The sequence below is a fragment of the Hyaena hyaena genome, unplaced genomic scaffold, assembly GCF_003009895.1.
Source record: "Hyaena hyaena isolate Hyena2069 unplaced genomic scaffold, ASM300989v1 scaffold_185, whole genome shotgun sequence".
NCBI lineage: Eukaryota > Metazoa > Chordata > Mammalia > Carnivora > Hyaenidae > Hyaena > Hyaena hyaena.
The window spans coordinates 1,465,449-1,477,458 of record NW_024080816.1 but is presented as its reverse complement, the minus strand read 5'-3'; the positions used below and the strand labels follow the sequence as shown (position 1 = coordinate 1,477,458).

The following is a 12,010-nucleotide window of genomic DNA, read 5'->3' as shown; positions in this document are numbered from 1 at the left end:
CTTACAGAACTCCCTAAGTTGGCAAACCAAACAGTATTTAGCAAACCAAATCAGATTTAAAGCGTATTTGGTGCATTTTGCTTGATCCTCAAATCACATAAAAGGTAGAACCCTAGAATCCTTAGCTGACTACTTAACTATTCTTGTATAAAGTTCTGGTGCTTTTGTCACAGCTTAAAAAAAAAAAAATAACAAACAAAAAAACCCAATAGCACCTCCAAGTCTAAACACTAAGCCAGTATTTATTATCTACTCTTTTTCTATAACATTGTGACTGCCAGAGTGATTTCTCTTAACCTTAAGTATATCTAATAAAATCATAAGGCTCCCTCTAGCTCTTCAGAGAGGAGTTTACTAACCAATGATCCTATATAATTCCCATCCAACAGAAAAGATTTGAGGAGGCTGCCTCCCCTCACAAAAGAAATGTTTTCAACTGTTTCTTACAAGGGTGTAGATGGTATAGGAGACCATCTGCAGAGGAATTCACAAAGCACTGCTCCTTATATCCACAGTAACTTAACCTATTAATTGCTTCCAACCTAAGCTTTGTATAGAAAATTCTGAAGTAAAACTTTGAGCTGTTTAAACTACGTATACATTCCCAACTTAGATTTATCAAGCTAGTTAAAATTAATTTTCATCTCAAAAAACAAATAACAACAGGTATGAATAGCTACGGAAATCCAAACTCGTGATCCGGTCTCAGTTCTAAAAACCTACATTTAAAGGCAGAATCTTGAAATTCAAAAAAAAAAAAAAAAAAAAGTATTAACACTGAATCTGTGGACTTTACATAAAAGATGCTGATGGTATTTGCAGAAAACATCTCCATGTACCATAGTATTTACACACAACACTGGTAATGACTTTCCTAATTGTTTAATCTTTTCTGCACTTCAGTATTGGATATTTTAGGATGGCAGTTATTTAGAAGACTAAAAATAATACAGATGAAGTACACCATTGATATTTAGTCTATCTTAAGATAGTCATAAAAGCCACATAGTCGACGGGCAAATCATTTCAAACAAGTGAATATGAAAAATGCTAAACTGAAAAAAAAATGCTAAAATGAACTCCACACACTCACAAAGGCCATCTTTCACATACTTAAGGAATACTTAAAATGATGCTGAACCTTAACTATAAAATGAAAAATAAAGGGAACCACGAACTTCAAGTCATCACCTATTCCTGTCTCCCTTAATATAAGAAATATTCCCAGGAACAACAAAAAGAATAGCTCCTTCCACCCCCAACCCCCGCCCCTTTTTGAGCCAGTGTCCAATTTCTTCTTTTCTGAACAGCTGTATTATCCAACTTAAGTTGCTCTGCTAATTTCAGTCCCACAAGGACTAACTTGGAAGGCAAAAAAATACAAGAAAAGATCAATTTGCTGGGAAAGATCAAATGAGAAAACTGTGGGGACAGCACCAGGTCAGCGTGTGGAGAACTAAGCAGACCTGTTCTTCATTAACTGTGGCTCTCTGGGGATGTCACACACTACCTGTCCGTGGGCTTTATTGAACCGCCTAACCCGCCTCTCTGTTCCATTCTTCTGGGCCCAAGTGAATCATATCCTGCTGCTGACAAGTTAGCAGGGGACTGCGGCTGCAACATGAAAGTACTTTTCTTTCTTGTCTAAATCAGGCAGATTTTTGAAAAGACGACACAGCATTGACTCGTGACATGGCAAGATGAAACGAGAGGTCTGGGCCAGTCTTGGAGCTGTGCAGATAAAAGTAATCAAATGACACTCCTGGAATGCAAATTGGCATTCTTGACTGCAGCAATTGCACAACCATGAAACATCCCTGACAGCAAGCAAGATTAGGACAAAATGTTATGTAAAGCACTGAACTCAAAAACTCTCACTTGAAAATTCAAACTGTAACACTTACATTTTAATATAGCAATAGTCAGCTCTGCTTTTGTCTGCTGCTTTTTGTAACCACATATCCCTGCCTGACAGATCTCTTACATTCCAGGTAGAAAAAAAAAAAAATTAGGTATTGGGAATGTATAACTGCTATTAATGTTTTCTCTATATTTATTTTTTAAAATCACAGGCGGTTGGTTCTTGTTCAAAGTTTTACACGCAAACAACACCGAACTTAATATTCTCCAGGGGCAAGAGAAGGCCGTTTCAGACTTTTCTCACAAGATACTCAAAGAGAGTTCACATTCAGGTTCAGTATTATTTCCCTCAGGTGAAGATACTCTTGTACTTTGGTAGAGTGATTAGCAATCTGGATTTCAAATACTCTGCTCTCCGGGAACAGAAAAGAGTAGCTACAACTAAGAACTTCATTAAGGCTGAACAGTTTAAATGAAACAGCTACAAATATAACATAAAACACAGATACCCTATAAAGGTTCACAAGGGATTTTGTGTGTGTGTGCGCGAGTCCAAAGGGTAAAAAAGGAAGTTCTATTAACTTGTACAAGGTCTCACTATTCTTGAGTACATGTTCAAATCAGACACACTAAATGCCAGTGCCAGAAATAAATTCTTCCAGTTAAAACATGTTATGTGTGCGCACGGTGAACATCTGAAAACGCAGGATACAAAGCAGTGGCTCACAAATGGATTCAGGCACTTTTCAAAATGATTAGTATTTGGGAATAGAAGTGTAGACAAATAGTATATAGGCTGGGGGAAAGGAAAGAAAAATTGTACCCACGACGGGCTTTTACATTGTTCCTGCGTCAGATGTCCCAGGAAGAAAAACTCAAGTACTGGCCAGATATATTTAATATTTTGTTTTGACGCCTCCACTTAAAACACAGGTTCCAACCATCGCAACCGTCCACGAAGTACATAAAAAATAAGAAGACAGGCCACTTTCTGCCACTTTAATCCTGGGTACACAGGATTATTTTATGATGTCTTTCGTACATCAGCTTTACAACTGCTTGACTCTAGGGTAAATGGGAACCACTATAAATCGCACGCTGCTTTCAAAACCACTTTAATTTCTGTCAGCGTTACTGTAACCACAGTCATGGGCGCACGCTACTTTTGTGTGAGTGTGTGTGCGCGCGCCTGCATTTGACAGTCGCATCTCCTACACTCCAGTTGTGACTTTGATCACTGAAACAAGAGATGTCACATTAGGGGGAAGGGAAGAGAAGGGGGGTAAAAACGCCAACCCGCTATCTCTTTTTTTTCCCTGCTTATTTCAGCTACACGCAGAACACGGTATATCAGATCCCCCGCGGGGGTGCGGGGGGACAATAGCAGCACTGGGTGGAAGCAAACTAAAGGGAAGGGAGTGGTCCAACCCCATTTCTAACAAATCACTTCCCCGAAAGCGGACAGAGCGCTCATCACCCGGCGAACTCCCTGCACGCTGCCTCGCTGCAGAGAATCCGCTTCGAGGAGAGGAGCTGTGCTCGAATCTCGCCTTCCCACCTCGTCTGCCACTTGCACTTGGAACTTTTCTTAGCCTCGCGACACGGGGGACCTCCTCCAGTTTTATTTTCTCCGTGTGTGTGTGTGTGTGGGTGTCTTAATTCTGCCCCCTCCCCGGGCCCCAGATGCCACCCTGCAGTCGCTGTGTAAGTAAAAAAACAAATGGGCTCCTTGAAAACTGCACCTCACAGATCTGTCTCGGGTTTATTTTCCTGCCCCACGTTACGCACATTCCTCAGAAAGCCTCCAGGAGCACCTTCCTACGTCGTCTTCACGTACAAAGAGAGGGTTCCCGAAGGCCGGGGCGAGGGGAGGGGAAACGCCAAGGTGCCGGGACCCGGCGGCCGCGTCCTCGCGGCGCGGCGCACCAGCGCGCCCCGGCGCCCACGCCCAGCCGCCCGGCCCTCACTCGCGGGCAAGTTTTAAAAGTTACCGTTGTCCAAAACGCTTCCCTCTCCGCCCCGAACTCCCTCCAGCGCTCCATTCATCCCGCGCCTCCCCTCCACCCCGTCCGCCCCAGTCCGTCCCAACTCCCTGGAGCCTCTCTCGCTCGCCGGCCGCTCACCTTTCCTCGCCCGCCGCGAGAGGGGGCGAACTTCCGAGCCCCTCGCTCTCTCCTTACACACACACACACACACACACACACACACCACACACACCCCTCCCACCCCGCAGCTCTCCTCACAAACTTGGGCCAAGTTGAGGGGAAATTTCGGGAGCGCGGCAGGGGCCAGGTCGGGCTGGGGCTCTCCCCGCCCGCCCCCCTCCACCTCCAGCCGCGGGACCTGAGGAAAACACGGCCCCCGGGCGGCCCCGGGGGCGCGCGGGCGCGGGGCTCGCGTCTGACGAAGTCTAGAATAAAAAGGAAAGGAGGGTGGAAACTTCTTACCATCTCGGCATGCTGGTTGTCAAGTGCAGCCCCCGCCTCTTGGTCTCCTCTTAGCGGCCGCGCCTGGACCAGCCCCTCGGCCGCCTCTCGCTCCTTCTGTCTCGGCCTTTCTTTCCCTCCCCCTCCCGATTTCCTCCGGGCCGCCGCTCTCGCCGCCTCCGCCTCTCCCCGCCCGCCCGCCCGCGCGCGCCCTCGCCGCGGCCCCTCTGCGCTCAGGTGACTGATTTACACACGCGCCCAGGGTCGCCCTCGCTCTCCAAGTCGGAGCCTGCAGAGTTCCCCCGGCTCCTCGGGACAAAAAAAAAAAAAAAAAAAAAAAGGAACGGACTGTCCCAGGAGGGGGCTGCTGCTGCTGCTGCGGGGGGCGGGGGAGAGATCGGCGGGCGAGGTGACCTGGGGCGGGTTTGCAAGCCCCACAAGTTTCTCCTCTCTGCAAAACTGTCGTGACTACAATGTTGCTTCCCTTTTGCAAAATAGAAGTGGGTTAGTTTTGCTGTTGTTTGTCCTCAGATTCTAGGGGTTTCGTGAGGGAGGATGTATATTTCGCCTCCCCCCCCCTTCCCTGTAACTGTTCGCCCGGCTCCTTGCGGGGATGGAAAAACAACTTTGGCGCCCCCCGGGGGGTGCGGGCGTGGAGGTGGAGGTGGCTGCCGGCGCCCAGCTGTCAAAGACAGAAACCCCGAGGAAAGGGCGCGAACTTTATTCCGACTGCAGCAAGCCGTGGCGTCGCTTTCCTTTTCGGGCGCTCGCCGGTCGGTGTCCCCTCTGACCAGTTCCTCCTCCCGCACCGCCGCCGCCGCCGCCGCCCCCTCTCCTTTCCCCCTTCCCCTTTTTCTCTTCCGCCGAGGCGGCCCCGGCGCCCCCCGCCCCCGTCAGCCCAGGTCCTCCGCGCGCCGCTGGACGGAAGGTGAGGGAAGCGGAGGAAAACCCAGGGGACACAAACTCGGGACAGAACGTGCCGGCCGACAAGGCAGAAAAGTTGCGCGCAGCCACGGGGGGAAAGTTCCTGGTGGCGGCGTGTTTCGTGCCGGCCCAGACGTCGGCTTGCGGCGAGGGCTTCCTTCCCCTTCCCCTGGTCTGGGCCTCGGGCTGGAGACGGCCCGGGGAGAGGGAGGGGACCGCCGCCTCCGCGACGCAAGACCAGCCACATATGTGGGTGACACTCGGCCGACCCGCGTCGCCCTGCCCCGGAGACGCAAAAACGCACACGCCTGCAGCTGAAGGGCGTTTCTTCAATGCGGGCAAAGCACCCTCCCCGGCCGGCCGCAAGAGTGGGGGTGGGGGCGAGTTGAATCACCCTCCGCTTTCTAAGGTACATTTTATGCCAAAAAACAATCCCCGTGTTGTGCAGATTGATCATAGCTAGAGCAAACTTTCTGCTTATCTGACATGGAAGGAAGGCACAGGTTTCGGGCATATTCCCTGAGCACTCACTAGAAATCGGCATCGTCGAGGACTTGTGGCGGAACAGGTTTGAATCATCCCTCCTTCCTTTCTGCCTTCCCCGAAGTAGAGGGGCAGAGAAACTGCTTCCTTGCGTCCAGAGGTCAGAACGTAATTCCTTTGAAAATACGTAGCCGTGGAATTACATACTTCTAGTTTCTTCGATGCACAGTCTGGTCTTCGGTTTAATATAAATTTTCACAATAATTGAAAAGAATATTTGGGAGGCATGGTGAGAGACTATGGCCCAAGTAGCCACAGCTGTTCTGAAAAAATGTGATTAGGCTTATTATTCACGTGGATCGTGCTTTTTATCAGTGCGGCTCCGCACCTGCAGTTCAGTGGCTTGATGAGGTCCAAATTTCTGACCGTTTTTAGGCCCTTGGAGAGCAGATTTCAACTCGTTTCTGTATTTGTATAATTCTCTGCATCATCTTGTTGTGGAAAGGTCTGTCTGGTAAATCTTCTACTATATTATTTATAGTAAATACCTTCTAGAATTCTAGGCACATGGTTCATCTAGAGGTTTCTAGTGGGAGACAGATTACTTCTCTAGAGCATAAATCAAAGTAAAGACTATCTAATGACTACGCATATATATAAATGCATGTTCTCTAAGAAGGCTCATCTTTAAATGATTTGATTAAGGTGTGGAGCATGTTCCCTTATTCTGTAAACATCACTGTAACATCATCCTATAGTTTGTAGAAACTGATTACACAAGGGATAATGACGACCAAATGTGCATTCTGAGCAACTGAGGATCATCAACAAGAATTCTCCAGAAATGAGCCAAGTTCCAATGTGTTTTCCTGTATCATGGAGAGAGGAGAAAAGCGAGTTGCTAATTTCAGAGTCATTACCCATACAAATCCATTCACACACTTACCGCTTTGGACAACTGACAGACCAGCAATTGCCAAACAATCGTATTCACACTGCATTTTTGGCTGTGCACCTACACTGGCCAACAGCAGAAGTTATTCTACATCAAGTAACCTGTAATTTACATTCCCCTGATTGGTTCCAGATCTGTCTGTTTTTGATGTTAGCATACAAACAATTTATGAGGCAAGATGTGTCTATTTGGGATCCAGTGCTTTTCTAGAGAGTCCTCATTTTAAAGATGTGTTGGGCTGAAACAGCAGCCCTTGGAGAAGGTGGAAGAATTTACAGAAGCAAAGATACAGAGAACTCCACAGCCTCTTATTTCCTACAGTGCGTTTGTATGGCAATTGGAATACAACCTTAACTCTCTTTTGTGTCCTGCAAGACTTTAATGATCCACACGTGCTGGGCTTTTCAGCTGTTCTCTTCCGGTTTTTAATCCTCTCCTGACCACACGAAAGTCACACTGGCTCTGTCCACCTTGCCAAGCTCTTTCCTGCTCTTTGCCCTGCTATGCTCTCCACTTGGAATATTCTCCTGCGTTTTCCAGTGGTTCCTTCACATCCGTCACATCTCAGCTCTCACTTTACCTGTTTAGATTCTAATTAAACTAGCTCTTTGCTGTCTTCCTGAAACACCCCTCACACTTTCTCCCATACTTATTTTCTTTATGTGCCTTAGAAGTACCTGAAATTGTCTTGTTTGTGTGCTTATTATTTTCCTGCAACTAAAACGTGAGTTCCGTGAGTGCAAGAGCTGCATTGACCTTGTTGGCTTACATAGCGTTGGTCCGTATAACAGTGCCAGGCACAAAATAAGCTCTTAGAAATATTGTTTGAATTAAGGAAAAAATGTCACAATCATTACACTGTATTGATGATGACCTTAGGGCCAGACAAGTTCACTCTAGAAATACAAGGGGGGAAAAGTGCCATATCTGTTCTCTTGGGGGTGGAGTAAAAACTGTTGACTTCCGGTACCAAGGATCTTCAAAGTCTGGTGTGGGGCAACCCTGGGGTCTCCAAGACCCTTTTAGAAGGGCCACGGGGTCAAAACTATTTTTGTTATATACTGAGCGATTCTTTGCTTTCTCATTCACATTGTCAAATGTACAGAATTTCCCAAAGGCAACGTGATGTGTGATATCCAACGAATTGAATGCAGATGCAGAAACAAAAAATCTACCCATCTTGTTATATCAGACATTGAAGAGATTTGCCAAAAAAATGTAAATCAGTGCCACTCTTCTCATTTTTTGTTCTGGAAAACAGTTATTTTCATTTTCAAACATGGGTATGTATTCATTTCCTACTGCTGCTGTAACAAATTACCACAAATTTAGTGGCTTCAAACAACACAAATTTATAATTCTAGAGGTCAGAAGTCTGAAATGGGTTTCATTAAGCTGAAATCAAGGTGTCTGCATGCCTGTTTTCCTTTCTGGAGACCAAAGGGGAGAATCCTTTCCCTTACCTTGTCCGGCTTCTAGTTGAGGCCACCCACATTCCTTGGTCCCTGGTACCATTACATCTCTAAAGCCTCTGTTAGCTAGACGTGTCTTTCTTATCTGCTCACTCAGCCTCCTTCTTTCACTTATAGCTACCCTTGTGATTATATTGGGCCCATTTGGATAATCCAGCATAGCCTGCCCATCTCAAGACCCATCCTAAGATCCATGTCAACATCAAGTTAGTCATATCTGAACATATTCACAGGTACCTGAGCTTAGGATGTGCACCATTATGAGGAACCTTCATTCCACCTACCACAGCATAGAAACAAATGATCGGCCTATTATTTTAATTAAATTAATAACAATTTTCGGAATTTTAAATTTGTGATACAATTACCCATTGCTCACATAAACCAAATTTCCTTGCAGTCCTCAATAATTTAAGAGGTCATGAGACCAGGGGACACCTGACTGGTTCAGTCAGTTAAGTGACTGACTCTCAATTTCTGCTCAGGTCATGATCTCACGGTTCCTGAGTTTAGGCCTTGCATTCGGCACTGCGCTGACAGCACGGAAACTGCTTGGGATTCTCTCTCTCCCTTCTCCCTCTCTCCCTGCCCTTTCCCCACTCTCTCTCAAAATAAATAAAAAACTTAAAAAAAAAAAAGGACATGAGACCAAACAGTTGGAGAATAGCAGAATAGCTGCACAATAGCTATTTTCCCTTCTTCCATGTCTCAAGTTAGACTAGACGGTACTGAACTGATTATCCTTGCCCTGTGTCCTCTGCTATGATTGGTTTAAGGACAGGCATGTTACTTAGTTCTGACTAATGAAGAATGAACGGAAGTCTTGAGGGGCTTGGAGATAGGATCTTTTATTCACTAAAACAGAAAGACTGGCAAGAAATAAACTGTCCCCATTCTGCTTTGAATGTCAGTATGTGAGAACGTGGCCCCTGAAACAGCTGCATCCGACTTGTGACGCGGTGGGAGTACACACACCAGGGATGACAAGGTAGGGAGGTGGCAAGCACGTGAGCTCTTGATGTTGTTTTTTATTTGCTAAATTAACCAACGCCAGGTAGCTTAGAACTCCTTGAGATGTGTTATAATTAATCCCTTCATCATTTAGGCTGCTTTAACATCGCTTTTCTATTACTTGCAGCTTACAGCTTCCAAAATAAAAATAGCATGTCTGTGTCATGCTTTTGTGCAGGAGTTCCTTGCTGGCATTTTCTATCAAATTTATATATTTTTTCTACATTCTGAGAAAAATCTGTCAAAAAGTCAGTAAAATGGGTAAAGTATTACAATTCTTCTGTAAGAATTAAAACATAACAATCATTATAGAGATATAACTAGTTCAAATGAATGCAAAAGCAGGAAATCCTGACATACAAGTTGAAAGTGAACTGGTGACCCTTCAAGAAATGGTCACCATCTAATCAGTTAATTTGTTTGTAGTTGTGGCTGCATTATAAGTGTGTGTCCATGGCCCTGTCTGCTGCTAATGACTCATTGTTCTTGCAAATTAAGTGTATGTAAGTTTATTTGCATAGTATATTCTATACAGATCCTATGAATTTTGTTCCAAGAAATGTTTTAGAAACCAAAAAGGCCCTTAAATTTAAAAATTTCAACTTCTGATTTTGTGCAGTGCTGTTAATCTTGATAGGAGATTTTGAATGTTATGTTTATCAGCTACTGCCCAATATATTCACAGTGAACTTCAGCTTTTTTGTATATTCTTTAACCTAAGAAGTGCAAAGAGAAGGGAATATAAATGTTATTGGGGATGAAAAATCTGAACTTAAAAAAAGCTACTCAGTTTCAGTGTCAAAAGCAAAATTAAGGGAGACAAAAATACTTTTACCCTTAAAAAATGAGTTTATGTGGAACTGCATATATGCTAATACTCAATTTGAGGATGCTTTCAGACTCACAATTAACAATTTGACCAATGTGAGCACAAAATTAAAGAAATTTTTCTGTGAGTATGAGCTTAATCATGAAACAAAGATAAAGACTATCAGGTAAGGCAATTAATGTATTCTAAGTTTTAAAATTTAATTTTAATGTAATTTGTAATTTGTTTGATCTTGCAGTTTTTAATGTATTTTGCTTGGGATTTATGTTTGTTGATGTTTCTTTTTTTTTTTTTTTTTTTTTACTGTTTTCCATTATTAAATGTCCTTATCAGGTTGAATTAATTTTACATGTTATTTAAATAGATAACCTTCTTACCAGTATATTAGTCCATAATACTAATAAGCCATGCACTGATTATTATTTTTTACAGAAAGCTTGTAACCATATAACAGAAAAAGGATTCACTGTTTGTCACTATTATTATTTAATAATATATAAGTGCAGTGTTACATAAATGCAGAATAACTTATGAATTGGGGAAATCTCAGGAACTTCAGTTCTTATTCCTGAATCCAAAGATTAGAATCTGTCAGGAATTTAAAAACACAAGATCTATATTTGCCATATATTTTAAAATTGTTCCTCCTTAGAATACCTTTTAAATTTTGCATTATTTGGGGGCAGCTGGGTGGCTCAGTTGGTTTAGCATCCAACTTTGGCTCAGGTCACGATCTCATGGTTATTGGGTTCGAGCTCCGTGTCAGGCTCTGTGCTGACAGCTCAGAGTCTGGACCCCGCTTCAGATTCTGTCTCTCTCTCTCCCTCCCCCCCCCTCCCTCCCCCCTCCCCCCCCACACACAGTCTCTCTTTCTCTCTCAAAAATAAGTAAACATTAAAAAAATTTTAATTCCACATTATTTTATAGTTATCCATCAATCGTTTTGTGAATAAATACCCCACAAGTATTTATCCCAGTCTTCATTCTCTTTGACTCTCAGATGCATTTAGTGTTGTTGGTCAACTGCTTTCCAGAACTCTCCCCTCTTGTGGTTTCTTTCACATTCTCCTTCATCCTAGCCTCTTCCCACTGCTTCACACTCAGTCCTCCTCACATACAACATGGGAGTTGCCCAAAGGGTCAAACCTCCCAGCCTTTCTCTTGTCTTTATTGTGGTCATCTTTGATGTCTGAACCATCCCAATGGCAACATGAGCTTTATAAGCATTTCTATTTCCCCCCAGTTCTACTCCCTTTTCTTCTATTGACTATACGTATCTTGTAAGTTGAATGCTTAACAAATAATTTGTCTTCACCTCAAACTTAATCTGACACTGAAACCATCAACAACCCCTCCTTTTTCTGTCTTTGTTGTTCTTTCATTCACTCAAGGGCAAACCTTGTATTCATCTTTGAATCATTTTTTCCCACCTTCATTTCCCAAATCAGCTCATTTACTAGATCACATAGAAGTTCCTTCTGTTTACACCTCATGTTTTTCCATTCCTGCTTCATTCATATGAACATCACTCTTTCAAGTTAACAAGTGCAACAATTTTTTATTTATATTCCTTATGTCCACCCTTCACTCTCATTCTAATCCATTTGCTGCCAGATTTTAGCTTTTTCAAGTCTATTTTCTTTGAGTTTATTTATTTATTTTGAGAGAGAGAGAGACCGAGCGAGAGAGAGAGAGAGAGAGAGAGAGAGAGAGCATGAGCAGGGGAGAGTCAGAGAGAGAGGGAAACACAGAATCTGAAACAGGCTCCAGGCTCTGAGCTGTCAGCACAGAGCCCGACACAGGGCTCAAACCCACGAGCCGTGAGATCATGACCTGAGCTGAAGCTGGATGATTAACTGACTGAGCCACCCAGGCGCCCCATCTTCTAACTTTCTAACTGGATGCATACCTTCCTCTTACTCATATCTGTGCCAATCTGCTTCCACCAAAGTTCATTTGAAATTGTTCAGAAAAAGAGGCGCAACTACAGTAAGGTCATTTATGATTATAGTTAAAATTTACTAAGCATCTACCGTGTGTTAGGTTCTTT

At 43.9% G+C, this 12,010-nt stretch overlaps 1 protein-coding gene across 4 annotated transcripts in view; it reads right to left on the bottom strand.

Annotated features, from left to right (window-relative positions):
- BNC2 (basonuclin 2) overlaps window positions 1-4,373 on the bottom strand; it is a 436,346-nt gene extending 431,973 nt beyond the window's left edge. For 3 of the 4 annotated variants that reach the window (XM_039240935.1, XM_039240932.1, XM_039240934.1), the window contains exon 1: window positions 4,308-4,373. In XM_039240935.1, the coding sequence (XP_039096866.1) occupies window positions 4,308-4,310 (3 nt within the window). In that variant the 5' untranslated portion in view covers window positions 4,311-4,373. The remainder of the gene's footprint in view (window positions 1-4,307) is intronic. The other variant, XM_039240933.1, reaches the window with a different exon arrangement.
- Window positions 4,374-12,010: the final 7,637 nt, after the last annotated feature.